At 42.0% G+C, this 26,432-nt stretch overlaps 1 protein-coding gene across 1 annotated transcript in view; it reads left to right on the top strand.

Annotated features, from left to right (window-relative positions):
- The window catches only part of mocos (molybdenum cofactor sulfurase), a 108,829-nt gene that overhangs the window by 56,891 nt on the left and 25,506 nt on the right, over nucleotides 1-26,432 (top strand). The window contains exon 9 of the mRNA XM_055657712.1: nucleotides 24,165-24,327. Coding sequence (XP_055513687.1) covers nucleotides 24,165-24,327 — 163 coding nt within the window. The remainder of the gene's footprint in view (nucleotides 1-24,164; nucleotides 24,328-26,432) is intronic.

Below are 26,432 nucleotides of genomic sequence, written 5' to 3' on the forward strand. Positions count from 1 at the left end.
GATCTCCACATCCTTTGATTCCCTGTGAATACAGAAATCTATTGATCTGACTGATGAATATACTCAATCACTGTCTTCTGTTAAAGAGGATACCAGAGGTTTACAAACCTCTCAGTGAAGAAAATGTTCCATGCAAATATCCTAAATAAAGTCAATAGAATTGGGCCCAGCTAGGTTTCATTGATTAGACACTCTTCCTTAATTAAACAAGCCTGAACTAGTCATTTAAAACAGGAGGGCATTTCAAGCAAAATGGAGAATCTCCAGGATTTCTAAAACCTGCAGAAAGACGCTTCTTGCATTGGCATGGAACATTATATGTAAATTAGATTTAATGTTTGTAAACTCTCTGGCAAGGGTTGTCTCAATGTTTGTATTAAATTTGTATTTGATGAAGTGATATGAAGATATAGTCCACAGTTTGATCCAGATTCCTATATTCATAGGTGGAGGAGGGTTTGAATTGATGTTTGTGCAATAGATGGTGATTGTCCCTGTGGTCTGACTGTCTGAAGGGCACCCTATTGTGTGGAATCACATGACTAACGTCACCTAATTGGCAAATGACCATTTAGAGCTCTTGCTCAATAAAGCAGCTTTCATAAAAAATCCCTCAAATTGAACCTCCGATTGGGAAATTTTTTACAAAGCATGTAATTGTTGAAATTTGTTTGTGGCCTTTCTTAGGTCAACTAGCAAGCTATCATTAATATTGTTCTAATTATTGATTATTTTATCCAGATAATTTTATTAGTACATTTGTGTTTTACGAATCATGGAAATCATTCAAGATGTGTTTTGAGTAAGTTGATATGCAGGGAATGGTACCAATCCTACACGATAGAGCCAGTGCATGTTAGGGATGTTACTGCCTGTTATAGCCTGAAATCGGACTGTACTGCCGACCAGCCTCCATGCTGGAAATGGAGTTTGTGCTGACATTTAAATTGTAATTTAAACTATATTAACATTCCCCTGGTGTCATTAATTTGAATCATAAATGTCAGATTAGCAGTTGTGTACATGGTTCCTTAGAATGATCCATTCAGAGCTTGACATTCACTATTTCATACAAAATGAAAGGAAGGGTCATAGTGTGATTTGCTCCACCTAATGCCTGTCAGCAGAGTTTGGACAGTCTAAGAAATAGTGGACAAGAATTGTGGATGGTGGTTTGCTGCATACATGGGTTTGGGATCAACCAAAAGGTAATTGCACCATAAAAACATTGGTGCAATTCTATAAGATAGGGCAAGTGCATGTACTGCCAGTTGTGGATGTTAGTGCCAGTTTTGGCCTGAAACCTGACTGCACTGCCTTGAGGACATGCTCCACCTCTAACCTGTGGGATTCTACAATGGAGTGGTTGGTAAACCCTTTGTAATTTGTAGAACACCTCAGTGATTTATGCGGTCATTATGTTAGGATTAGGTAACACTTCCACTTAAAATTTTCTTTTCTTTTCACTTTCCTGCTAATTTCAAGCATTTCAGCTCGGAAATTGAAGGGAAAACAAGAAGACAATGAAAATCACTGAAAATCAATTGTCACTGACTTTAACACTAACACATAGCACCCACTTTTTTGGGTTGTTAAAGGATGGGAATCAACACATAGTCAGACACTAGCTTAGAGCAACCTGTGCCTATCATAAGGGAAAGATTGATGCAAGTAGCAGCTGAATGGAAGGTAAGACTCAAGTGTACTCAACTGCACATGCAGATTTCAGTGGGCAGCTACTGAAGAATAATAATAATATTTTTATTGTCATTGCACATCAGTGCAACGAGATTTGGTATGCAGCTTCCAACTGATGGCAAAAATAAATAAATAAACTGTGCGTCGTGACCATCTGAGGGAGACAGTCCAGGTGGGATGGGGGTCACTCAGCAGGGCCGGTTCAGAGCAGCTATAGCTCTGGGAATGAAGCTGTTTCTGAGTCTGGAGGTTCGGGCGTAGAAGGCCTTGTAACGTCTGCCGGAGGGAAGTAGTTCGAACAGTCCATTACAAGGGTGTGAGGAGTCTTTATGGATGCTGACGGCCTTCCTGAGGCACCGTGTGTGGTAGATGGCCTCCAAGGCAGGTAGCTGTGTCCCAATAATCCTCTGCGCTCTGTGTACGACGCGCTGAAGAGCTCTCCTCTCCGCCTCCGTGCAGCTGAGATACTACACAGAGATGCCATACGTTAATATGCTCTCTGTGGTGCAGCGGTAGAAGGTTGTCAGCAGCTGTTGGGGCAGACCAGTCTTTTTTAATGTCCTCAGGAAGAACAGTCGTTGCTGTGCCTTCTTGACCAGCGCAGCGGTGTTGGTGGACCATGTGAGGTCCTCTGAAATGTGAGTGCCCAGAAACTTAAAGCTTAGAAACAGAACGTTCTTGAAACACTTAGCAAGTCAAGCACCTGCAGGGAAAACAGAAACAGAGTTTGATCATTTCTGACAAAGGGTCTTCAAACTGGAACCTTAACTCTACTTCTCTTTCCACAGAAGCTGCCTGTCCTGTTGGGTGTTTTCAGCAATTTTTGTTTTTATTTCAGATTTCCAGCATCTGCAGCCTTTTTTAAAACTGTGGAAAAAAATTACATATGCATATGCAGCTGCCATCTTCGATGTTTGTACAACATTGAAGATGGCAGCTGCATATGCATATGTAAATTCTTTCCACAGTTTTTGTTTCCCATAATACCTACATGTGATCTAAGATGGTCGAAGGATTCCCACTCCAACCTAGGACAGGGCCTTGTGTGGAGATTGGGGCCCATCCTCAGCAGCACACAAACGACAACCAAACATGGTCTAACTGTAATGCAGTCTTGTAGCTGGACAGCTGGAGTCTCAGCAGAACCAGTACAATTGCAAATGATATATCATTATTTCACATAGTTATATGGGAACATTTTTGATTCGTGGTTGATGAATCAATTTGAAAACATTGTTACATGAGCTAATAAATGTACATTTGAAAATATTACATGTTGTTAAACATGCAGCACTTCACGGTTTAATCATAAAAGATATCAAGTCTGATATTTTTTAATCAACTACTTAGTATTCCCACAAACGCCATCTCGTATGTCAATTTGAAGAGTCGTAGCTGATATAATACTCAAGTAATTGAAAAGGGTTTGACTAATGTATTCAAATTCAAAAGAGCTCCATTTACATTATAAAGACATTTTATCATTAAAAATTCATTGGGAGAACTGACATGACATTTAAAAGCTCTTGACACAAGCTTATTTGGATCTTTCTCTTTGATGATTTTAATTGCTTCTTTCCCACTTTTAATGATGTGGATATAAAATTAATGCATTTTTATTTTTCATGCCATTCAGCCAATTCAATTGTACTGCATGTTTAACAACATGTCCAGAACAAGGGGTCACAGTTTAAGGATAATGGGGAAATCTGTTAGGACCGAGATGAGAAAAACATTTTTCACCCAGAGAGTGGTGAATCTCTGGAATTCTCTGCCACAGAATGTAGTTGAGGCCAGTTCATTGGCTATATTTAAGAGGGAGTTAGATGTGGTCCTTGTGGCTAAAGGAATCAGGGGGTATGGAGAGAAGGCAGGTACAGGATACTGAGTTGGATGATCAGCCATGATCATAATGAATGGCGGTGCAAGCTCGAAGGGCCGAATGGCCTACTCCTGCACCTATTTTCTATGTTTCTATAAGAACAAGAGCTGCAAATAAATTCAAGGTTTCAAGCTTTGCCAAAAACAAGAAGCAGTAACATACCTGATCAATCACACTCTTTAATATTGATTATTTTTCAATATTGATGACTTTTAAATCCTGTCCATGTGATTTTTTTCCTTTACGTAATTAATCTGGGCATAAGGAATATTTTACCATTCATTTTTAATATCTTGTAATGAACTAGTTGTCTGAGGATAAAACTGTTTCTTGTTTTAATAACATCAAAAGTGGATGATAAATGATGAATTTAGAAATACATTTCTAATTTCAATCACAGATAGAACAAGTGTTTTCTGCAAAACAATGTACTTATACATTGCTACATGGAGAAATAGGACCTGCCAAAGTTAACAACCATCTAGAAATCTGGAAAGCAAAAAAAAATATTTACGTAATAGATTTGTTTCCAGCATTTTTTCAGCACTTGTTGCTTTTGGATTTTGTAACCGGGATTTATTACTGAATGAAGGACCATGATTCCATGTCTTCTAACAATTAGTTCAAGCAAGTTAAACGTCATTCTGCCATTAAATTTCTTTGTGATTGGAATAGATACGTAGACAATTGGTGCAGGCCATTCAACCCTTCGAGCCAGCACCACCATTCAATGTGATCATGGCTGATCATCCACAATCAGTATCCCGTTCCTGCCTTCTCCCCATATCCCTTGACTCTGATAGCCCTAAGTGCTATATCTAACTCTCTTTTGAATACATCCAGTGAATCAGCCTCCACTGCCTTTTGAGACAGAGAATTCCACAAATTCACAACTGTCTGGGTGAAAAGGTTTTTCCTCATCTCTGTTGGAGCCCCACAGGGAACGGTTCTGGCCCCGTTCCTCTTCATCCTGTATACTGCAGACTTCAAATATAAGTCTGACACATGCCACATACAGAAATATCCAGATGACACAGCAATTGTGGCATGTGTAAGGAACGGACATGAAGAGGAATACAGGGACTTGACCAGTGCTTTCTGTGTCTGGAGTAAAGAGAATTGTCTCATCCTGAATACAACCAAGACTAAAGAGATGGTTGTTAGCTTTGGCAGGTCCAAGCTCCCCCTTCAGCCGGTCAACACTGCAGGGGTTGACATTGAGGTGGTGCAGACATATAAATATCTGGGAGTGCACCTTGATAACAAACTGGACTGGTCTCTCAACACCGATACCCTCTACAAAAAAGGACAGAGCAGACTCTTTTTCCTCAGAAAGTTCAGATCCTTCAATGTGTGCAATGATATGCTGTACATGTTTTACAATACTGTGGTGGCTGTCATTTTTTACGCTGTTGTCTGCTGGGGCAACAACATCAGTGCTAAAAACAGCAAGAAATTGGACAAGCTGGTAAAACAAGCTAGCTCAGTGCTGGGGGAGAGAGTGTACTCTGTGGTGGATGTGCTTGAGAGGCGTATGAGGAGCAAGTTGCAGGTCATCCTCGACAACTCCAGGCACCCCCTCCATGAAATTATGGAGGGTCAAAAGAGCAAACGGAACAACAACCGGCTCCTCTCCCTGTGCTGTTGAACGGAGCAGTTCAGGAGATCCTTCACCCCTGCAGCCATTTGATTTTATAATACTGACCACTAGGCTGTATGGGGATTCTTTTGTATCTTTAATAGTTAATTTTACTTCGGAGTCACGTGAGTGATTCCGTGAAGAAGCCCGTCCCAGGACGCGTTGCGGCATTACGTTTTCGGCATGCAAAGCGGCAGCCGGGAGTCAGGGCTCCCGAAGAAAACGAGAGAGAATCTAAGTTTAGGTAAGTACTTACCTTTTCCTTTTACAGCCCCTTTGCGTCTGCTTGTTTTTTCCCGCAGGGACGTGCAAGCGGCCCCCTTGGACTCTGGCAGGAGTTTCCCGTTCGAGGGAGGGGAGGAAAGACGCTACCAGGGAGACAGAGCGCCGGCGGACCATGAATGGGACCTGTGCCGGTGCCGAGAAAATCTCCCCAGGGGCTACAGCTGACAGCTGGAAGACGGCGCTAGCGCTCTGTTGGGGGTTCCCCTTAGTCCTCGCTCGCTCTCCACGCACTGTCCAGGTGAGGCAGGCAGGCAGGCGGGCGGGAGGAGGCTTCCGACATTTACGGAGCCGTTAGGGGAACCCACTGTGCAGAGCTGGCGTGGAGTACGCTGCAGCCCGAGTGCAGGTGAGCAGCAGCCCGAGTACAGGGAGAGCGAGGTCCGCTAATCAGCGGCCCGCTCCCGACTCTGCACCAAGCCCGCCAGCATCAGCTGGGGGCTGAGGGGGGAAATATGCTGCACCTGCCCGCTCAAGAGAGAGTCAGGGCAGCAACAGGCGGTAGGACCGCTTAGCGGGCGGTCCGCAAACCCGACATCGGGACCGAGCCAGGATGTGTGGAAAACCCGGCAGTGGAACGACTTTGGACTGGGAAGTCTCTCCACCCAGGAGGGGGAGAGACAGCTGCCTGAGCTGCAGGAACGACTCTTGGGCATTGGAAAGGTGAGTTTGCAGTTGTGTTTTATTACAGAGTTCAGGAACACAACGCAGAACTCGCAAAGAGGAACTGCCCCGCTCCAACTCTACCAGCGGGGCAGCAACCGGCGGCAGCGTCGCTCGTAGAGCGTTTTTTCGCTATCCCTGAGACCGAGCCAAGCCAGTCTCGCCATAGCCTACACGGCGGACTGGGAAAGCGGACAGGAAGCAAAACGGCCGGTCGTCTCCGACTTGTCGGAGGTGGGGGGAAATGTCCACCCCAAAGCGGGGGAGAGAGACAGCCGCCTAAGCTGCATCCAGCAGCTATTGGAGGGGATGGTCTACCGAGAGCAGCAGCGCTCTCGGACAGACAGGACAGGCGCCCCCTCCATGGTGCTGAGTCCGGCACCTCCCTTTGCGACCTCGGACCAGGAATGGGAGGTTAGCATCGGTGACCAGGGGCAGGCTGGTCTGAGTATGGGGCAGGCGGAAGGAGCGAAAGAGAGCAGGGTGTGCAGGAAGAGCTGCTGGGGGTCGTAAGCCGATTCGTCGCTACCCCACGGGTTGGAGCACCACTGGAGCCAAGGATGGCTGACAGCATAAACCATCTCTCCAACAAACCACTGCGGGAGAAGGTGCTCGCCCAAGTGCTTGAGGAGCACACAGCCCCGGATAATTGTGAGGCTCTCAAGGTCAAGAGCCTCAATCCTCAAATATGGGGCAACGTGGGGGGACCGATTCGGACACAGGAGGTCGAACTCCAGCGCATACTTCGCCTCCTCACGGCGGCTATAACAGCCCATGCGCGGGGTGTCGAGACCGTAGATATGACATCTCACCAACAGGATGTCCTGGCACTCATGTGCACGACACAATATGAGCTGAATAACCTGAGAAGAGACAACATCAGGCCGGCCCTCAATCCTAAATTTGCAGGATTATGCAAAACTCCATCAGTAGAGACCGACTCATTTTTTATTTGGGGAGGACTTGAACAAACAGCTCAAAGAGATGGAAGAGGCGTCTAAGACCTTTAGCCTCATGAGGGCACCACCGGCAACGAACATACCAAAGCTCTTCATTTCCACCCAGGCGGCAGCACACCACTGTATCTACCAGTCGGCGTCCCGAATATGCGACTGGTCAAAGCTTGGGGCCTCACTATCCCCAGAAACCCTTTTAGGTCAGGGCCTGCAGCGGACCCCCTGGAAAATGCGCCTCCCCCCAACATCGCCAGTACATCGACAGGGAAGAACACTCAAAAAGAAAAAACACAACCCCGCCAATATCCATGGAGGTAGGTGGGTCTGGTTCCTACCAGCAAATAGAGCGCTTTCTTGGACTATCTTGGCTTTCATATTAATTCAGTCCACGTAACTTTAATGTTGCCAACAGACAACATAGTTGAATTGGCACAAACAAAGAACAAATTAATGGTCAAACTACCAACTACTCGACAAATAACAGAGTAATTGGGGGAAATGGTACCATTTTCTGTCTACATGATTCAGATGTTAGTATCAAAATCAACATATAGGTTGTCATTGAGCATCTCATGAAGTTACCCACTGAAATAATATCAGAAAGACAGTGGTGGGGTTACCACTTATACTGGGCATTAAGTATCTAAAAATTGCTCGGGTGAAAATTATGAGTTTAAGCACTTGCATGTATGGGTATAAATAAGACTACACTATGGAGGTGGCCTATATTAACCATATGGCAGCATAAAGTCGGTATCATATGACAAGTTGGTCAAAACAATTTGGCAATGGTATATCCATAGAGGTATTGGACTATCAATAACTTACCTGCCTGGTAAGCAAAATAAGGTGACAGACACCAGGTCACATAAAAGTAAGGACAACATCAATTAGATGTTTTCATATAAAGTTTAACAAAACTATCAAGCTATATGATGCAACAGATATTAATGCATTTTTCATTGTCGCTGTACTGTACACTGACAATGACAATTAAAATGGAATGTGAAACTGATATCGATTATTTGCATTAACGCTATATCACCAGGTGTTCGGGGATGTCCTATGTATGTCGCGGGGGGAAACCAGACCCTGGGCAAGTGGAATCCTCATTAAAACATTTCTCTGGGACAGATAGTTCCAGCAGAAAGATCGTCAGCTATATATATTAGCTTTTCTGGCCTATAGGTCATGTTGTCATTCAAGAATGTATTTATAATATTGATAGACAAATGCGTTCACGCAGCATTGGTGAAATTAATTTTATGTATTTTCCCTTCTGCCTCACCAATCGAGAACAACGCACAGTACAAAAGGATTCTGCTTCAGGTATTTGATAGTACCTGACGGACTTACGCAGGCCTTGTTTCACTTCACGCCATAACATGGTTGTTGGAACTTGGATGGTGTTTTTCCAGTACCCAGAATTATTAATATCGGAGCCAGGCACAAATTTTCTGTGCCATGAGAAATAAGCTCCTGAGCTGCAGATTCTGCGCAAACCTCTGGGACTGGGATTGTTATACTGAATAATCGACACCATGTCAGCATCCTTTTGAACATCCACTGGACTACAACACTTGTCCAGCATCAAGAGAAGTACTGCAAGGATAAAGGGGAAAACCTACTCATCCGAATCAGGTACTACGAACTGGAATTCCTGGAGAACCTTCATCATGATGAAGGATTCGGCTACAGTGCCATCAACACAGCTAGAATTGCCCTGCCTGTTTCTTTTTCAAAACAGCTACAGGACAACAGGCCATGGGGTCACTGGCTGGTGGTAATGAAGGGTATTAAAACTCTAAACCCCTAGACAATGTACACCTATATATGGGATGTCACAGTGGTTAACCACACTTCAGGGGATCCCACCAGCCAGAGTCCAAAACCTGAACCTTCTATGCACTAAAAACATATGTTAAAGGCACATGGAGCAGCACAGAGGGTCCAGTCACTACTCCTATTTCAACTGGACACCATGCTCACAGCTTCAGACCAGATCTCTATCATTTGTCCAGGGAATGGTCAAACCAGACCAGGAATACTTTATCCAGTCATAAAATCCGGGCTTACCCGCCAGAGAACACGGTAATGTACCAAGACCCTTTTTTACCTTACATAGACACAACCTAATTATGCGAGGGAGATGAAAAGCCTTGTGGGTTGGTTACAAAAAACCTTGTGGTCGGGTAACAAGCCTTTTTTGAAATGGCTCAAGCAGGTTAAAGCTCTTGGGATAAAACTAACATGTCAAAGTTGTCATCCCACAGGAGAAGCTTCCACGTCAACGGCAAAAGAATGGACGTACCTATAAACCACATCCTGGCTCCAGCAGAATAGTGGGGGTAAACGTTCAGAGAGAAATAAATTATAAACTGTTGACAAAACCTGTTTTTATTTGCAGGAAGATTCCAATCTGCAAATATTCAAATTAGCCAAGGGGAGCATTTTTAAAATTCTTCAGTGTTATTGTAAAATACCATGGGTTTTTTCTATAAACAGAATCATTGGTTGATTATGATAACACGCTTCCTCCCTCAAAGGCTTCGGCAGCGAGTGATATAAAACTGTTACACGGTTTGAAATCACAGAGCTTTGAAATCTTCACGGAATCACTCACGTGACTCCGAAGTAAAATAGTAAGATTAAACGAGAACTTACCAGTTTGAAGTTTGATCTGTATTTTATGAGGAGTTACGATGAGGGTTTACGTGCCCTCCGCTCCCACCCTCATTACATGGATCAAACTGATAATTGATGTCTCTTTGTTCTTTACTATGTTACTTCAAATACGTGTCTGTCTGTGATTCCACACCGCTGCTTTGAAGTTATGCCGCAACGCGTCCTGGGACGGGCTTCTTCACGTAAACCCTCATCGTAACTCCTCATAAAATACAGATCAAACTTCAAACTGGTAAGTTCTCGTTTAATCTTACTATTATTGGGTCTTTTTAGGTATTTATTGCTTTCAAGTATTGTCCATATTGTATTTTATGTATTTTTTGTCTCCTTTCGTTCTGAATGTGTGGGTTTGTTGGTTGTTGGCTTTTGGACATCTGAATTTCCCTGAGGGGGTCAATAAAATATTTATTATTATTATTATTATTATATTATTATTAAATGGCCTACCCTTTATTCTTAAACTATGACCCCTGCTTGTGGACTCCCCCAACATCGGGAACATGTTTCCTGCATCTAGCGTGTCCAATCCCTTAATAATTGGGAATGTTTCTATATGATTTCCTCTCATCCTTTTAAATTCCAGTGAATACAAGCTCAATAGCTCCATACTTTCATCATATGACACTCCCGCCATCCCGGGAATTAACCTCATGAAGCTACGCTGCACTTCCTCAATAGCAAGAATCTCCATCCTCAAATTAGAAGACCAAAACTGGGGACCAATACTCCAGATGTGGTCTCACCATGGCCCTGTACAACTGCAGAATGACCTCTTTGCTCCTATACTCAACTTCTCTCGTGATGAAGGCCAACATCCCATTATCTTTCTTCACTGCCTGCTGTACCTGCATGCTTACTTTCAGTGAGTGATGTACAAGGACCCCCAGGTCTCATTGTACTTCCCCTTTTCTTAACCTGACACCATTCAGATAATAATCTGCGGTCCTGTTCTCACTTCTATCCACATTATACTTCATCTGCCCACTCAATCAATCTGTCCAAGTCACCCTGCATCCTCATAGCGCCCTCTTCACAGTTCACACTGCCACCCAGCTTTGTGTCATCTGCAAATTTTCTAATGTAACTTTTAATTCCTTCATCTAAATCATTAATGTATATTGTAAATAGCTGCGGTTCCAGCACCGAGCTTTGCTGCACATCACTAGTCACTGCCTGCCATTCTGAAAGGAACCCTTTAATCCCAACTCTTTGTTTCCTGTCTGGCAACCAATTTTCTAAATATGTAAATATCCTACCCCCAATACCATGCCCTCTAATTTTGCCCACTAATCTCCTGTGTGGGACCTTATCAAGGCTTTCTGGAAGTCCAGGTACACTACATCCACTGGCTCCTCCTTGTTCATTTTACTTGTTACATCCTCAAAAAATGCCAGAAGATTAGTCAAGCATGATTCCCCCTTCGTAAATCCATACTGACTTGTTACTGCTATCCAAATGTGCCACTATTACATCTTTAATAATCAACTCCAGCATCTTCACCACCACCGATGTCAGGCTAACTGGTCTATAATTCCCTGCTTCCTCTCTCCCTCCTTTCTCAAATAGTGGGATAACAATAGCTACCCTCCAATCCACAGGAACTGATCCTGAATTTCTAGAACATTGGAAAGTGATCACCAATGAATCCTGATTTCTAGAGCCACCATCTTGAGTACCATGGGATGCAGACTATCCTGCCCAGATTATCAGCCTTCAGTACCATCCGTCTATCCAACACCATTACCTGACTAATGTGAATTTCCTTCAGTTCCTCCGTCACCCGAGGTCCTCTGTCCCCTAGTACATCTGGGAGATCGTTTGTGTCTTCCTTAGTGAAGACAGAACCTGGAGTATTGTGTGCAGTTTTGGTCCCCTAATTTCAGGAAGGACATTCATGCTATTGAGGGAGTGCTGCGTAGGTTTACAAGGTTAATTCCTGGAATGTCGGGACTGTCATATGCTGGGAGCGGCTGGGCTCTGGAAATTAGAAGGATGAGAGGGAATCTTATTGAAACATATATAATTTGGAATCGAATGATCCTGCATCTTCTGGATTATTTGCAGAAATACCTGCCATTGCTGTTCCACAGTCATCCCTGCTGCCTCCACAGCCTCCATAGTCCCCTTTGTTCAACTGCAATACTGACACTTCTGATTTTCCCTTCTAGGGTTTGGACACGCTAGAGGCAGGAAATATGTTCCCGATATTCTGGGAATCCAGAACCAGGGGCCACTGTTTAAGAATAAGGGGTAAGCCATTTAGAACGGAGATGAGGAAACACTTTTTCACACGGAGAGTTGTGAGTCTGTGGAATTCTTTACCTCAGAGGGCAGTGAAGACCGGTTCTCTGGATACTTTCAAGAGAGAGCTAGAAAGGGCTCTTAAAGATAGCGGAGTCAGGGGATATGGGGAGAAGGCAGGAACGGGGTACTGATTGGGGATGATCAGCCATGAACACATTGAATGGTGGTGCTGGCTCGAAGGCTGAATGGCCTACTCCTGCACCTATTGTCTATTGTCAAAGGACCTGTTCAACTCATCAGCCATTTCCTTGTTCTCCTTAATAAATTCATCTGTTTCTGTCTTCAAGGGACCCACATTTGTCAACCATTTTTTTCCTCTTCACATACCTAAAGAATCTTTTACTATCCTTTATATTCCTGGCTACCTTACCTTCGAACTTCATTTTTCTCCCGGTATTGCCTTTTTAGTTACCTTCTGTTGATCTTTAAAAGTTTCCCAATCCTCTGGCTTCCCACTCATCTTTACTATGTTATGTCTTCTCTTTTATTTTTATACTGTCCTTGACTTCTGTTGTCAGCCTCTTAATCCCCTTAGAATCTTTCTTCCACTTTGGAATCGAATGATCCTGCATCTTCTGGATTATTTGCAGAAATACCTGCCATTGCTGTTCCACAGTCACCCCTGCTGCCTCCACAGCCTCCATAGTCCCCTTTGTTCAACTGCAATACTGACACTTCTGATTTTCCCTTCTCGCTCTCAAATTGCAGATTAAAACATCATATTATGGTCATGACCTCCCAATGGTTCCTTTACCTTGAGTTCCCTTATCAAATACGGTTCATTTCACATCTGCCACATATCATTTTCTTATCACCCATTCTCCTTGCAACTTTGACCAAAGTGCCAACCTGTCATATTTTCCTATTCAATGACCTGGTCAAAATTTCCAGCTTTTTTTTATTGTTTAAGATTGCCAGCATTTTCTGCATTTTTTTGGTTTTGTTTTTGTTTTGCTTTGTAAGCATTTATTGTGTTATTCTGATGCCCTTAAGCCCCTGCCCCACTTTCATGACTTAATTGGCGACCTCTGTCGAGTTTGCCCTTGACTCATACTCGCAGCATGGTTGCCACGAGGTCGTAGGGGGTCTTCGTAACTCTTCCCCATGCTCGTGAGTGGTCTCCGCGTACTCGTGGCCTCTTGTTACATCCTCAAAAAATGCCAGAAGATTAGTCAAGCATGATTTCCCCTTCGTAAATCCATGCTGACTTGTTACTGCTATCCAAATGTGCCACTATTACATCTTTAATAATCGATTCCAGCATCTTCACCACCACCGATGTCAGGAACCTGAGGAGTAACATTCTTATATAAAGGATGATGGGTATATGGAATGAGTTGCTGAAGGAGGTAGTTGAGTTATTATCTTATTGTTTAAGAGTCATTTGAACTGTTACATGGATAGGATAGATTTAGAGTATTATGAGCCAAGCATGGGCAGGTGGGACTAATGTAGATTGGGCATGTTGGTTAGCATGGCCATGTTGGGCCAAAGGGTCTGATTCCACGTTGTATGACTCCATGACTTTATTTCCATTTCTGCATCTTGGATGGTGATTGCGGCATGTACTCAACCGATATTTCCTGACATCGATATCTTGCTGACATTGAGGGAAAGGTTATTATCCTGACATCATATTAAACAGCAGTAGAGCTGCTGCCTTACAGCGCGAGACACCCGGGTTTGATTTTAACTGTGGATGCTGTTTGTACGGAGTTTGTGTGTTCTCCCTATGATCACGTGGGCTTTCTCCGGGTGCTTCGGTTCACTCCTACATTCCAAAGACGTGCAGGGTTTTAGGTAAATTTGCCTCAGTAAATTGCCCCCAGTGTGTAGGCTAGAACTAGTGTACGGGTGATCGATGGTCAGTGTAGACTCGGTGAGCCAAAGAGCCTGTTTGCACACTGTATCTCTAAACTAAACTAAACAAAACTATAATGCCCCTGTCCCACTTAGGAAACCTGAACGGAAACCTCTGGTGACTTTGCGCCCCACCCAAGGTTTCCATGAGGTTCCCGGAGGTTTTGGTCACTCTCCCTAATGGTCGAAAGTGGTTTCCGCGTGGTCGAGGCTTCTTCTATGTTCCTTCGATTATTTCAACAAAATCAAAGCCGGCCTCGCCTAAAAATAGGTTGCCGTTTGGTCGAAGCCAGTGGAGTGAGGTCGCTATTTACTTACAGCCAGTCGAAGACAATCTCCTTCGCTGACCGGCCATTTTCATTGGCTCATTGGAGTTTTCAGGACCTAGAAGATCCTCCAGAAGATAAAATGCCCGCTAACTTTATTAAACTTCTTAAAACTGTGTCCACTCCTTCTAACCCCCCTTCTCACCCCCCTTCTCTTCCCCATCTCTTCCCCTTCTCTTCCCCTTCTCTCTCCCTCTCTCCCCTTCTCCCCCCTTCCCTCCCCCCCTCTCTAATGGACTTACCGTGGTCTGTGGCAGCCGTTTACCTTCCTCTTCATCGAGCAGACAGCGCTTCTCCGCTGTCCCTGGCCCCCACCTTTGCGATGTGTTTGTGTGTGTGTATACGGTCGGTAGCAAAGATCCTGTAGGATTTTTGGTCAGTAGATGTAGCTCACGCTTCTGTCGAGGTTTTCCAGGCGAGTGACCAAAACCTCTGGCGACTCATGGAAGCCTTGGGATGATGCGTAAGGTCACCAGAGGTTTCCGTTCAGGTTTCCTAAGTGGGACAGGGGCATTAATTTCTCTATCTCCGTCTTTTCATTGCTTGTGATTGGGCCCACCACAGAGATGTCATCTGCTAACTTGTAGATGGAGTTAGAGCCAAATTTGGCTGCAGAGCCATGAATATTTAGCGAATATATTATGTGGTCTGGGGACAACATATTTACTCCTCTTGTTCATATTTGACGTGACGGAGCTACTTCTTAAGGTAGACAAAAAAGCTGGAGAAACTCAGCGGGTGAGGCAGCATCTATGGAGCGAAGGAAATAGGCGACGTTTTGGGCCGAGACTCTTCAGACTGATGTGAGGGTGGGGGGGGCAGGAAGAAGAAAGGAAGAGGCGGAGACAGTGGGCTGAGGGAAAGCTGGGTGGAGAGGAGAAAGCAGGAACTACCTGAAATTGGAGAAGTCAATGTTCATACCGCTGGGGTGTAAACTGCCCAAGCGAAATATGAGGTGCTGCTCCTCCAATTTACGGTGGGCCTCACTCTGGCCATGGAGAAGGCCCAGGATAGAAAGGTCGGATTCGAAATGGGAGGGGGAGTTGAAGTGCTGAGCCACCGGGAGATCAGGTTGGTTATTACGAACGGAGCGGAGGTGTTGGGCGAAGTGATCGCCAAGCCTATGCTTGGTCTCACCGATGTAGGGCAGCTGACATCTAGAGCAGTGGATGCAATAGATGAGGTTGGAGGAGGTGCAAGTGAACATCTGCCGCACCTAGAAAGACTGCTTGGGCCCTTGAATGGAGTCAAGGGGGGAGGTAAAGCGATAAGTGTAGCATTTCCTGCGGTTGCAAGGAAAAGTGCCAGGAGAGGGGGTGGTTTGGGTGGAAAGGGACGAATTGACCAGGGAGTTACGGAGGGAGCGGTCTGCGGAAAGCAGACAGGGGAGGAGATGGGAAGATGTGACCAGTGGTGGGATCCCGTTGGAGGTGGCGAAAATGTTGGAGGATTATTTGTTGTATGTAACGGCTGGTAGGGTGGAAGGTGAGGAAAAGGGGGACTCTGCCCTTGTTACGAGTGGCGGGATGGGGAGTGAGAGCAGAGCAGAGTTGAGAGCAGAGTTGCAGGATATAGAAGATACCCTGGTGAGAGCCTCATTATAGTAGAAGAGAGGAAACCCCGTTCCCTGAAGAATGAGGACATCTCCGATGCCCTGGGTGCAGATGCGGCGTAGACAGAGGAATTGGGAATAATGGATGGAGCCCTTACAGGAAGCAGGATGGGAAGAAGTATAATTGGGAGTTGGGGATGGAGTCTTAAGAGCAGATTGGTAATGACCACATCTGCAATTTTCCGCTTAATATTTTTAACATTTCCCCCTGCCCACTACCAATCCATCTGATATAGAAATTACTCCATTCATTTTATAGAATTTGAACCTACACACTTTGGTAAAGCTATTCAATTAGTCTTATTTTCCTGCATTTTTCATGTCGACGTTGCAGCTTTTTTACATTTCATGTATCAATTAAATTCAGTTTAAAAGCAATGAATGAATCTGATTTCGTCATTTTTTCAATGTTATGCCTTGCTCTTTTACCTATACCTTTAACTCGATATCCTCATAGTCACTGACTCTGTAATAGAAACTATATTTCTTTATTCTTTCAAAACTCTGCAGGGTTTTGAGCGCTTATGTCAAAGTTCCTCTTAATCTTCTCCACTCTATGGAGAACTATTTAAATTTCTCCACGTAATCAAGGATGTGTAAGCTTAGCAGCATGTGTTATTGAACCAGGCACGTGTCGTCAGGGTAGGCGCTGACTAAAATTATAACATGGTAATTACTAAATATAAATAGTAAAGGCATGGGAGAATTATGCCTATCTAAGAGATCGATCGCTTAGGTAGGCATAATTCTCTGTGCCTTTCATCCGCAGCGCTTGTAACCCTTGAAGCTCTGTGCAGCCCACGTGCCGTCAACACTGCCTGAAGCCGTCAATTTCAAGCAGGGCTGAAGGCAGCAGAAATTCTGCCTTTGCAGCACTGCGCAGGTGCAGCAGCCTACTGCGCATGCGCAGCGCTAGTTTCTTGGCGGGGTTTTCAAATATGGATTGGCATTATTTTAAGTGTATCTTAGGAAACAGGGAGAGAAGAATGAAGTTTGTGTACCAATGGTATGGTAAGTACATTTCTTGCTGATGTTTTTAAATACCGTATTTCCCGGGGTGTGGGGGTGGGGAGAGAGCTCCTTTCACAGTGTTTGGGGAGTCTGGCCTGGGGTAAAGTTGCGGGGAGGGCAGGAATGTTGTGAAGGAGGGGGTCGGGATCATGCCACTTGCGACGCTCCTTGCACGGAGCCACCGCATTGTGGCCGGGGAGGGAAGCAGCTCAGGTGGCTGCGAGCGGCCGCCGGGCCAGACAGCGGAACCGGCCGCCACCTCAGTACTTTCTGCCGGCCCCCGCTAACCTCTGGCAGCTCTCCGTCTAAAAACCTCTCTCCTGCCGCTCGCTGGCCTCACTCATGCCAGCTGCTTCCCGCAAATCCTTAAATTCTGACCGCGATTGAGGTTACTCGGCTGTGAGAATTTAAGGATTAGCAGGAAGCGACTGACATGAGCGAGCGGCAGGTGAGAGGTGTTCAGACGGAGAGCACTGCTAGAGCTGAGCGGGTTGGCAGAAGGCGCTGAAATGGCAGCCAGTTCTGCTGTCGGATCCCGGCAGCCGCTCGTAGCCACCCGAGCTGCTTATATCCCCGCCTACAGTTTCGGTGGCTTCGCGCCCTGAGCGCTGTGGCAGCGGTGAGTGTGAGTTACTGCCATTATCCCCGACCCCCTCCTTCTCAACACTCCTGCTCTCCCCGCAACTTTACCCCTGGCACAGACTCTCCACACGCTGTGAAAGGAACTCTCCCCCCAATTGGTCCCTTGAACAAGTGTTGTCATTCAATAAGATGACAACTGATTCAACTTTTCCCTGTGCTCCCGTTTTTCCCACCATCTCTCCACCTGCCATAACCCTTCACCCCCCCACCCATTCAGTAATTCAGAATAAAGGAGACTTGGAAGCCTTGGGTAAATTGAATTGCTACTGTTTTTATTTATATTTTTTATTTTTACGGGAAGAACAATCAGTGCATCTTTTTAAAAAGCCGACTGACTGCCTACCCTGAGTAATTACTCACGGCACGTGCCTGTATTGAACCATTTTGATGGTTCAGTTGGATCGACAATACAGGCAGGGTGAGTTGGGGATACTAAGCTCACTGCTACTGTATATGAAGCTGGAATTGAAGGAAAGTAGATATCTTCAAATTACTGGAGGTTTAGGTGAGAGATACAGCACGAAAAACAGGCCCTTTGGCCCACCGTGTCCACACCAACCAGCGATCCCTGCACATTAACACAAGCTTACACACACTAGGGACAATTTACACTAATAGACAGTATACAAACCCAAGCCAATTAACCTCCAAACCTGTATGTCTTTGGAGTGTGGGAGGAAACCAAAGATCTCAGTGAAAAATATGTGATTTTTTTCTATACAAATCTCAAATTGTGGAGTACAGAGGCATATAAATAAACGACAGGTCTTTGTCCCAAACACTATGGAGGGAACTGTACCTTTCCTCTCCTAGAGCACATACCATGAAGACGGGACAGAGAAAATATATAATTATGCACATGAAATGAGGCTGAAGGAAAGAGATAAAAATGGAAGCAGTATAGAAGTGTCCAGTCATAAATATTATAACTAAATTGGATGCAAGTGCTATTTTTTGTAATTCATAGTTTACAGTACCATAGTGCATTACTCATATCAGTTTATCTTTACTACTACCAGAATGTTCACTGCACCATTTTCACATTTTGAGCGGAAATCTCACAATACAGGGCATCCCATACAGAATATTCATCAATTGCCAATCAATTGTGAGGATTAATATTGAGACTTGAAAATCTAATAACCTCTAAGTGGTTTTATCTCAACATTATTTTAGATGAACAAAGCATTATTGATTTTCTCTGGTATTACAGATAGATTAAGAGAAATCAAGGATAAAAATAACTTCAAGGACTGGCATCTTTGAAAAGGACTGGTTCGAAAGTGGAAACTGAGAAGGGTTGTATGAGAACACAACTTGGATCTGTAAAATGCTACAACCGTGAATAATGTGTGTGATATTAATGTAACAGCCTCCATTTGCATAACATTCATAATGTTCAAGCAAAACTAATAAATTTAAGTTTTGTTTTTATCTTCCATGTAATAGAGGCATCTTTCAAAAGCAGTTAATATTATGTGCATTAACCATTGTGATCAAGAGCTACATGGTGCCAGTGGAAGTTGAGAGTGTGCGGATCATTCTAATAGTATGTTACAAAAACATCATATAATTTGAGAGAACTATTACGTTAATTCATTCAAAAATTTACCAAAATCACTCCAATATTATCTTAGACCATCCCTCATGATCTAGGGTGCCTTCTTTTATTATAATATTTAACTGTTCTTAAATAGTTTCAAGAATTTTTTTTCATCTTAATTTATTTTTTAGAGTTTTCTTCCACAACCATTTTATTGTCCAGAAATTCATCTCCATGTCCAGAAATGTAGGTGTCATGTAGCAGCCTCACAGCACATCGTACCTGTCTCGAATATTCATTCCTTTAAAGTTAATGGGATAATTTTCAGGGACAACGTGGAACCCAATCAAATAATGCAAAAGCTGCAATACAACAATGCAATACCCAGATTGAACCTGGGGCATCATACCCAGTATTATCTTGCATTTTAACTGAGATTTTGACATTATCAGCAAATCTTTAGTCTTCTCGATTTAACAACCAAGAACAATTTCAAATACCAAGACAGCAGATTGAAATTTAAAAAAAAATCTAGGATCTATAAACGTTATTATGAAATTATCATTATCATAAAAACATATTAATTCATAATTTAGATAAGGAATCTTGATCCCTGACTTGATGTCTCCTTGATTGCCTGTGGGAAACTCAAGTCGCTTTTCTTGGGATGTTATGGTGGTGGGAACCCGACGCTAAATGCATTTTTGATGGGTAGTGGGAAGGAACAGAACATCGTTTTCTTTCCTGATAATTTTGCACTTTCCAGTAATTCCATCAATTACCTAGAAACCTGATTTTAAATATTGAAAAATAACATTAAAAAACTATATTGAATAATATACTATGTTGACATGTGATGACATGGTTTTGAGTGATTTACGTATGTAGGAGTTTTTTGAATTGAATTTTAACCCCCGCAAATAGCGATTAGAGTGAATTAAAAATCACTTTTTGGTGCACAGATTTATTAATATTAAGCTCATCCAGTTGCAATGTTTTTTTTTTAAAAAGTAAATTTTAAAGGTGATTAACTTTATTTAGAGGTGTGACCAGTTTTGTAGGTGTCAACTCAATAATACTGTATTATCATCTTTCAGGCATTTGAACTATTAATTATCTTACCAATATCTCAAAATGAACCTCGTTGTACCAGAATTATAATGTTTTGGGGTATGAGAGATGTTTCCAATCTTTCTATCAATATAATAGAGCTATAAAAACATTGGAACATAATTAAAACTGATTCAAACATAGCCCAAAGCAAAACCAGCAATTCTTATTGTTGAGGAAATAATGGGGCCAATCTTCCACCCTTATGTTGATACTTACCCAGGCATTTCCTTGATTCCAACACTAACATTAGTCAAATTCAATGTTAGCATTTTCTACTCTGTGGTCTGTACTGCTGATAGCCCCATTCAGTTGTCTGTTTGGGCTGAGGAGAAGGAATGAGAGATATTATCTCATGGAAATAGTTTTTGTAGATATGTATATATTGTTTAGAAGCATTTGTTTAAAAAAAATAGTTTTTAGTATATTGTGTACTTTTGTTTAGATGTTAAAAAACAAAACAATATTGCTTGGTTGTTTGCGAATGTCAAAGGGTATGAAAGTCAAGGGGTTTGGGGAAAAATGAGAAAGTAGTGTTGAGGACATGGTTTTGAGTGATTTACGTATGTAGGAGTTTTTTGAATTGAATTTTAACCCCCGCAAATAGCGATTAGAGTGAATTAAAAATCACTTTTTGGTGCACAGATTTATTAATATTAAGCTCATCCAGTTGCAATGTTTTTTTAAAAAAAAGTAAATTTTAAAGGTGATTAACTTTATTTAGAGGTGTGACCAGTTTTGTAGGTGGTGCCAGATTACATGATAACGTTTTTGAAACCTGTGTAAAAGATCCCAATAACTCTGCTCTGGAGGTAATTTGTAATTAAAATTGCTTGTTCTCCATGATGGTTTAGTTGATTTAAAGCAAGCTTTAGTGAAAAATAATTGATAAACCTGATGGAAAACTTGTCCATTGGAGCTTCCATGCATAACATTTAGAGTACCCCAGAAGTCGTAGAAATCTAAAATATTTAAAAAATGATGGAAGTACTCATCAGATTAGGAAGCATATATGGACATATAGGCATCAGATCATTGACCTGAAATATCAACTCATTCTTCCTCCATATACGGTGCCTGCCCTCCTGAATATTTCTTGAATTTTATACCTTGAATGTTAGTGGTACACAGAACCACCTACATCAGGGAGGCCTTTGATGTAGAATTCAACAGGCTGACATAGGACTTTCCATGCTAACTTAATTTACTACCTAGATAATTTTAATTATGTCTGGCTTTCAGAAGTTAAAAATAAATACTAATAAAAAGCAAACCAATTTATAATCAATATACGTCATGCTCATCTGCTGAGGACATCATTTAATTAAGCTTCCAACTCAATAATACTGTATTATCATCTTTCAGGCATTTGAACTATTAATTATCTTACCAATATCTCAAAATAAACCTCATTGTACCAGAATTATAATGTTTTGGGGTATGAGAGATGTTTCCAATCTTTCTATCAATATAATAGAGCTATAAAAACATTGGAACATAATTAAAACTGATTCAAACATAGCCCAAAGCAAAACCAGCAATTCTTATTGTTGAGGAAATAATGGGGCCAATCTTCCACCCTTATGTTGATACTTACCCGGGCATTTCCTTGATTCCAACACTATCATTAGTCAAATTCAATGTTAGCATTTTCTACTCTGTGGTCTGTACTGCCGATAGCCCCATTCAGTTGTCTACTTGGGCTGAGGAGAAAGAATGAGAGATATTATCTCCTGGAAATAGTTTTTGTAGATATGTATTTATTGCTTAGAAGCATTTGTTTAAAAAAAATAGTTTTTAGTATATTGTGTACTTTTGTTTAGATGTTAAAAAAAACAACAATATTGCTTGGTTGTTTACGAATGTCAAAGGGTATGAAAGTCAAGGGGGTTTGGGGAAAAATGAGAAAGTAGTGTTGAGGCTGAGCCATGAATCTATTGAACTGTGGACAAGCTTCGATGGAAGCTGTTTCTTAAGTTCTTGACTTAAGATGTGTTATGAATTATATGAGGTGCCCTGATACGTCACATCTAGATCTTATTGCTATTGCAGTATTTAGTCTAATATAGCGTTTGCTTCATTGGAGCTAGCTGTTGTCGTGATTTTTTAATGTCCCCTCCACCTCACCCAGCCATCATTATTTTATTCCCCGTTCTTCTCTCCATGTAATCTACTGTTATCAGACACTCTGGTTTCACTAACAATCTACAATTTGATCATCAGATGAAATGCCTTTCCACCGCAATAATTTAATGTTCTACTGAATGGACCAATGGGACTGAATTTCTGTGAGGTTTCCACCAGCTATCTGCAAAAGCTTTGTGGGATAGTCCATTGAAACCCAGAGAAATGGTGTTCACGGGATTTATACCAAGTTGGTTCACCTTGGTTCTATGCCTCAGTTAACAAATAACTAGTAGAATTCCTGCAGAAATGTCTCCACATGAAAGGACTAAGTCCTTGAAAAATTAGAATTTATTTAAATTAGATGTGATTTCTGTCTGTTTCTTTTCTCTTAAACAATGTTGGCTAGGATTCGGTTTTGCAAATCAAAGAATATGTGAAGCTCTCTTGCATACATCTTGATCTGACATCTTCAATTTGGATACTATTAATCTTCAAAGCTCTGTTTGCAGGAGATCCCCTTTGAAGTTGTTTCCGCAATGTAACAGCAATAAAATAATACCATTCAAAAACAGAATTAAAGTCAGTGAGTGTGGAGAGTTGCCATGGCATAGATTGATCCAAATCTCCAGAATAATTGTCACATGCTTGCTACTTACAGTTCCATAGAAATTACTAAATTTCAAAACATTTTAAGAATATCTGGAAGTGGCAGCACACTGCTTCATATATTTGTATGAAGAAATACTTTAATAATTTAATATCTTCCTCTAATTCAGGGTTTTCAACTTTTGATAATTTGGCTTAGAACCATAAAGCATTGAATTGAAGATTTTATGGCAGCTACATTTAAACTAAAGATGGATATTTGTTTTTAACCATTATAAAAGCAGCATTTCTGAGTTACAAAGAGAAGGAAGGTGCCAGCTCCTTCTACCTTATACTATTCCACCAAATTATTTCTTGGGAATTTGCTTGTAGTTTTTACAGATTTACACGGAGGTTGTTGTAAATCTGTAAGTCCCCTCGATTAACCTGCAGTACAGAAGTGTCACATCTTGTGTTGGTCATAATCACACATTCTTGCCTAGCTCCTCTCCGCAATTATAACGACTAAATTGGTTACGTCTTATTATAATCTGGCAAAAAAAAAGGCAGCTGGAACACCAGGATAGCTTCCAGGAAACTGGAGCAGCAGGATTTGCAATCTCATCACATCTCTCAGTGAACCTCCCAGTGGACTTTAAATAATGGCAATGTCTGCAAAAAGAATTTCACTGTGCAGTTGCATATGTGACAAAGAAAGTGCTATTGAAGTATTGGTAGCAGCACCCACTCACACCACACTGCTGTATTTTCCACACCAGACTAAAATGACCAAACTAATCAAGTTGTTAAATTGTAGGGCATTGATTTTATGCATTTTCATTTAATGAGCCTGTGGGTGGTCCAGAGGTTTGCAGAGTGGTTTATTTGTGTTCAATTCACCTTTAATAAAATCACCTGTAAGATAGAAAAAAAATCCAAAGGGGACACCAAGCTATTAAATTTCCATATAGAAGGAATTAATGTACCTAATAACCTTTGGGGGAGGAAATGTGCCATTTTAATCAAGCCTGGTTTATATGTGATTGATTATTCAATGTTTCTCAATTACCCCATCAATGCACTTAATTGACAGCATTGCCTACTTCCCAAGATTCCCAAAAGTTGTTAAGGTCATTGCTCAGAAATTTCAGAGCTGTTTCAGTTACAGTATCAACATCAGTCACCTTGCACTATTGTTTAGTTTAGAGACCTTGTGAACCTTTTTTGTTTGCTCTACAGGTTAAGAAGTGGCCTATTGGAAAGCATGGATTGCTGTATGATCGTGCCTGGATGATTGCCAACCATAATGGTATCTGTCTTAGTCAAAAGCAGGAGCCCAGACTTTGCCTGATTCATCCATACATTGACCTGGAACAAGGGATCATGACCATCAGTGCAGAAGGTTAGAAAATATGATGACCTTTGGAATCTTTAATTGCAAAAATCATTCTGAAACATCCAAGATATTATTGAAAAAAATGCAATTTAAACTTTCCAAACTCTTGCTGCTTTCCTTCATTTATTTCCTGTTAAAATATCTGATATCAATGGGGAAGGCGGGGGAGTAGCAGAATCCCTTCCACTTACCTGTTTTTATCAAGCAAAGCACAAAGGGCCTTTCTTGAAACTCTATTTTTCATTCAGTGGTAGCAAACCTATCAGTGGTATTATTAATTCAATCTTGCTCTGCATTCTTAATGAGAGCCCTGGGAGATTATATCAATCAGTTTGTGGTCAATTCACATAATGGGTCCACCTGTTGAAGAAATTGTGAATATCTGAACATCATTCACAGCTGCAATGCACCATCCCTGTTTCCACAACTCATCAAAAATATTTGAAGGTAGTGAGATTTCTCTGATGGCACATCAGGGGCAGGGGTATCCACTGGGATTGCCAATTCTCTTGGGTATTGGAGCCTGTTTTAATATGACGTATATAATTTTTTAGTTTAGAAATACATCATGGAAATAGACCCATCGGCACATCGAGTCAGTGCTGACCATCGCTCACCTGTTTGCACTTAGTTCTATGTTATCTCATTTTCTTATCCACTCCCAATACATTGGCCAATTTATAGAGACCAATTAACGTAGAAACCCAGGATCTTTGGGATGTGGGATTAAACTGGAGCGCCCGGGGGAAACAGGGAGAACATGCTAACTCTACAAAGTTACCACCCGAAGCCAGGATCGAGATGGCAGCTCTACCAACTGTGCCGCTGTGTCGCCTATACTTTGCTTTCAGCATACTTATCATAACTTAATTATCCTCTTTAAATATTAATACACACTGTCATTGGCTTATCTGGTCTTTTATTTAGAATTAATCTGACATTTTTTTTACTTTATTTCTTTAATTTTGACTTTTTTTCCTGAATGCGAAGACTGAACCTGTCAATTCACTGTCCCTTATCCGTACCCAAGCAGTTTAGAGGTCATTCTACATTATTTTCCTGCAGGCATAGTTTTCTTCCCTTTCTCATTCCTTTTCAAGGGAGTCTGCATCTGAAATGTCATCTTTTGTTATTTTCACAGATTCTGTGTGTTGATTCCAACATGTTTGAAACCCTTTACATTTCCAGCATCTGCAGTATTTTCAGATCTGTTGAAAATTATATATTCTATGTGTCATCGAACAAAGCACTTTTCCTCAGCCAATTGAAAATCAGCTTCTATTAAAAGCTGCAATGAGAACCCCCAGTTAGCAGTTGGCAATTACTGAATGTCGATCACCAACAGAAGCATTGTTTCTTAAATAAAAAATAGACATTATCCCCAGGATATATTCCACAATACCAATGATGTTTCTTCCGAACCAGAAAGGAAAATAAAAAATCAAAAAAAAACTTTTTTTACATACAGGTATTAGATTTGAGCAGCGAAACAATATTTTCAAACAGAATTCCATGTGTGCACGTGGAACATAATGATTTTCGCATAATACAATATTGCACCTGTAAAGCAGCCAGGAAAAATAGGTATGGAATGAAGTACAAACCCACTGACAACTGAGGAAAAAAAAGTCACCCACACGGGAAAAACTCAGATCTGGAGACAGTTGTAATATTTCTGCTGACACATAAATTTATTGCCATGCTCACAGGAGGACCATAAGATATTGAAGGCATTATTGTGATATATAGATAGCACCGCACACAGAAAATACTATCAGGAATGTTTAACCTGTGGTTGGTAGCACAGCAGCCTTCTTATCACTTCAAACTTTCCCTGTTGTTCCCCTGAGATTAGAAATGTTGTGAATGCAGCTATGAGGCCTTTTGAGGGTTGGTTTTGTCTGTCCGTGAAATTATGGGGAACATTTTGCTTCATTACTATCCTGTAGGGAAGGAATCTACTGTCAAACGTGACAAGCTCTCTCGTGCCCCAAAGCTGATCCAAGTGTGCCAGGAATCAGAAGCTTCTACAATGTGTGTCATTAGGAAAGTGGTAGTTGCCTTATCCTGCTATCTCTAGTCTCCCTGACATGCATTACTATCTGTGCAAT

The sequence above is a fragment of the Leucoraja erinacea genome, chromosome 2, assembly GCF_028641065.1.
Source record: "Leucoraja erinacea ecotype New England chromosome 2, Leri_hhj_1, whole genome shotgun sequence".
In the NCBI taxonomy this organism is placed as follows: Eukaryota; Metazoa; Chordata; class Chondrichthyes; order Rajiformes; family Rajidae; genus Leucoraja; species Leucoraja erinaceus.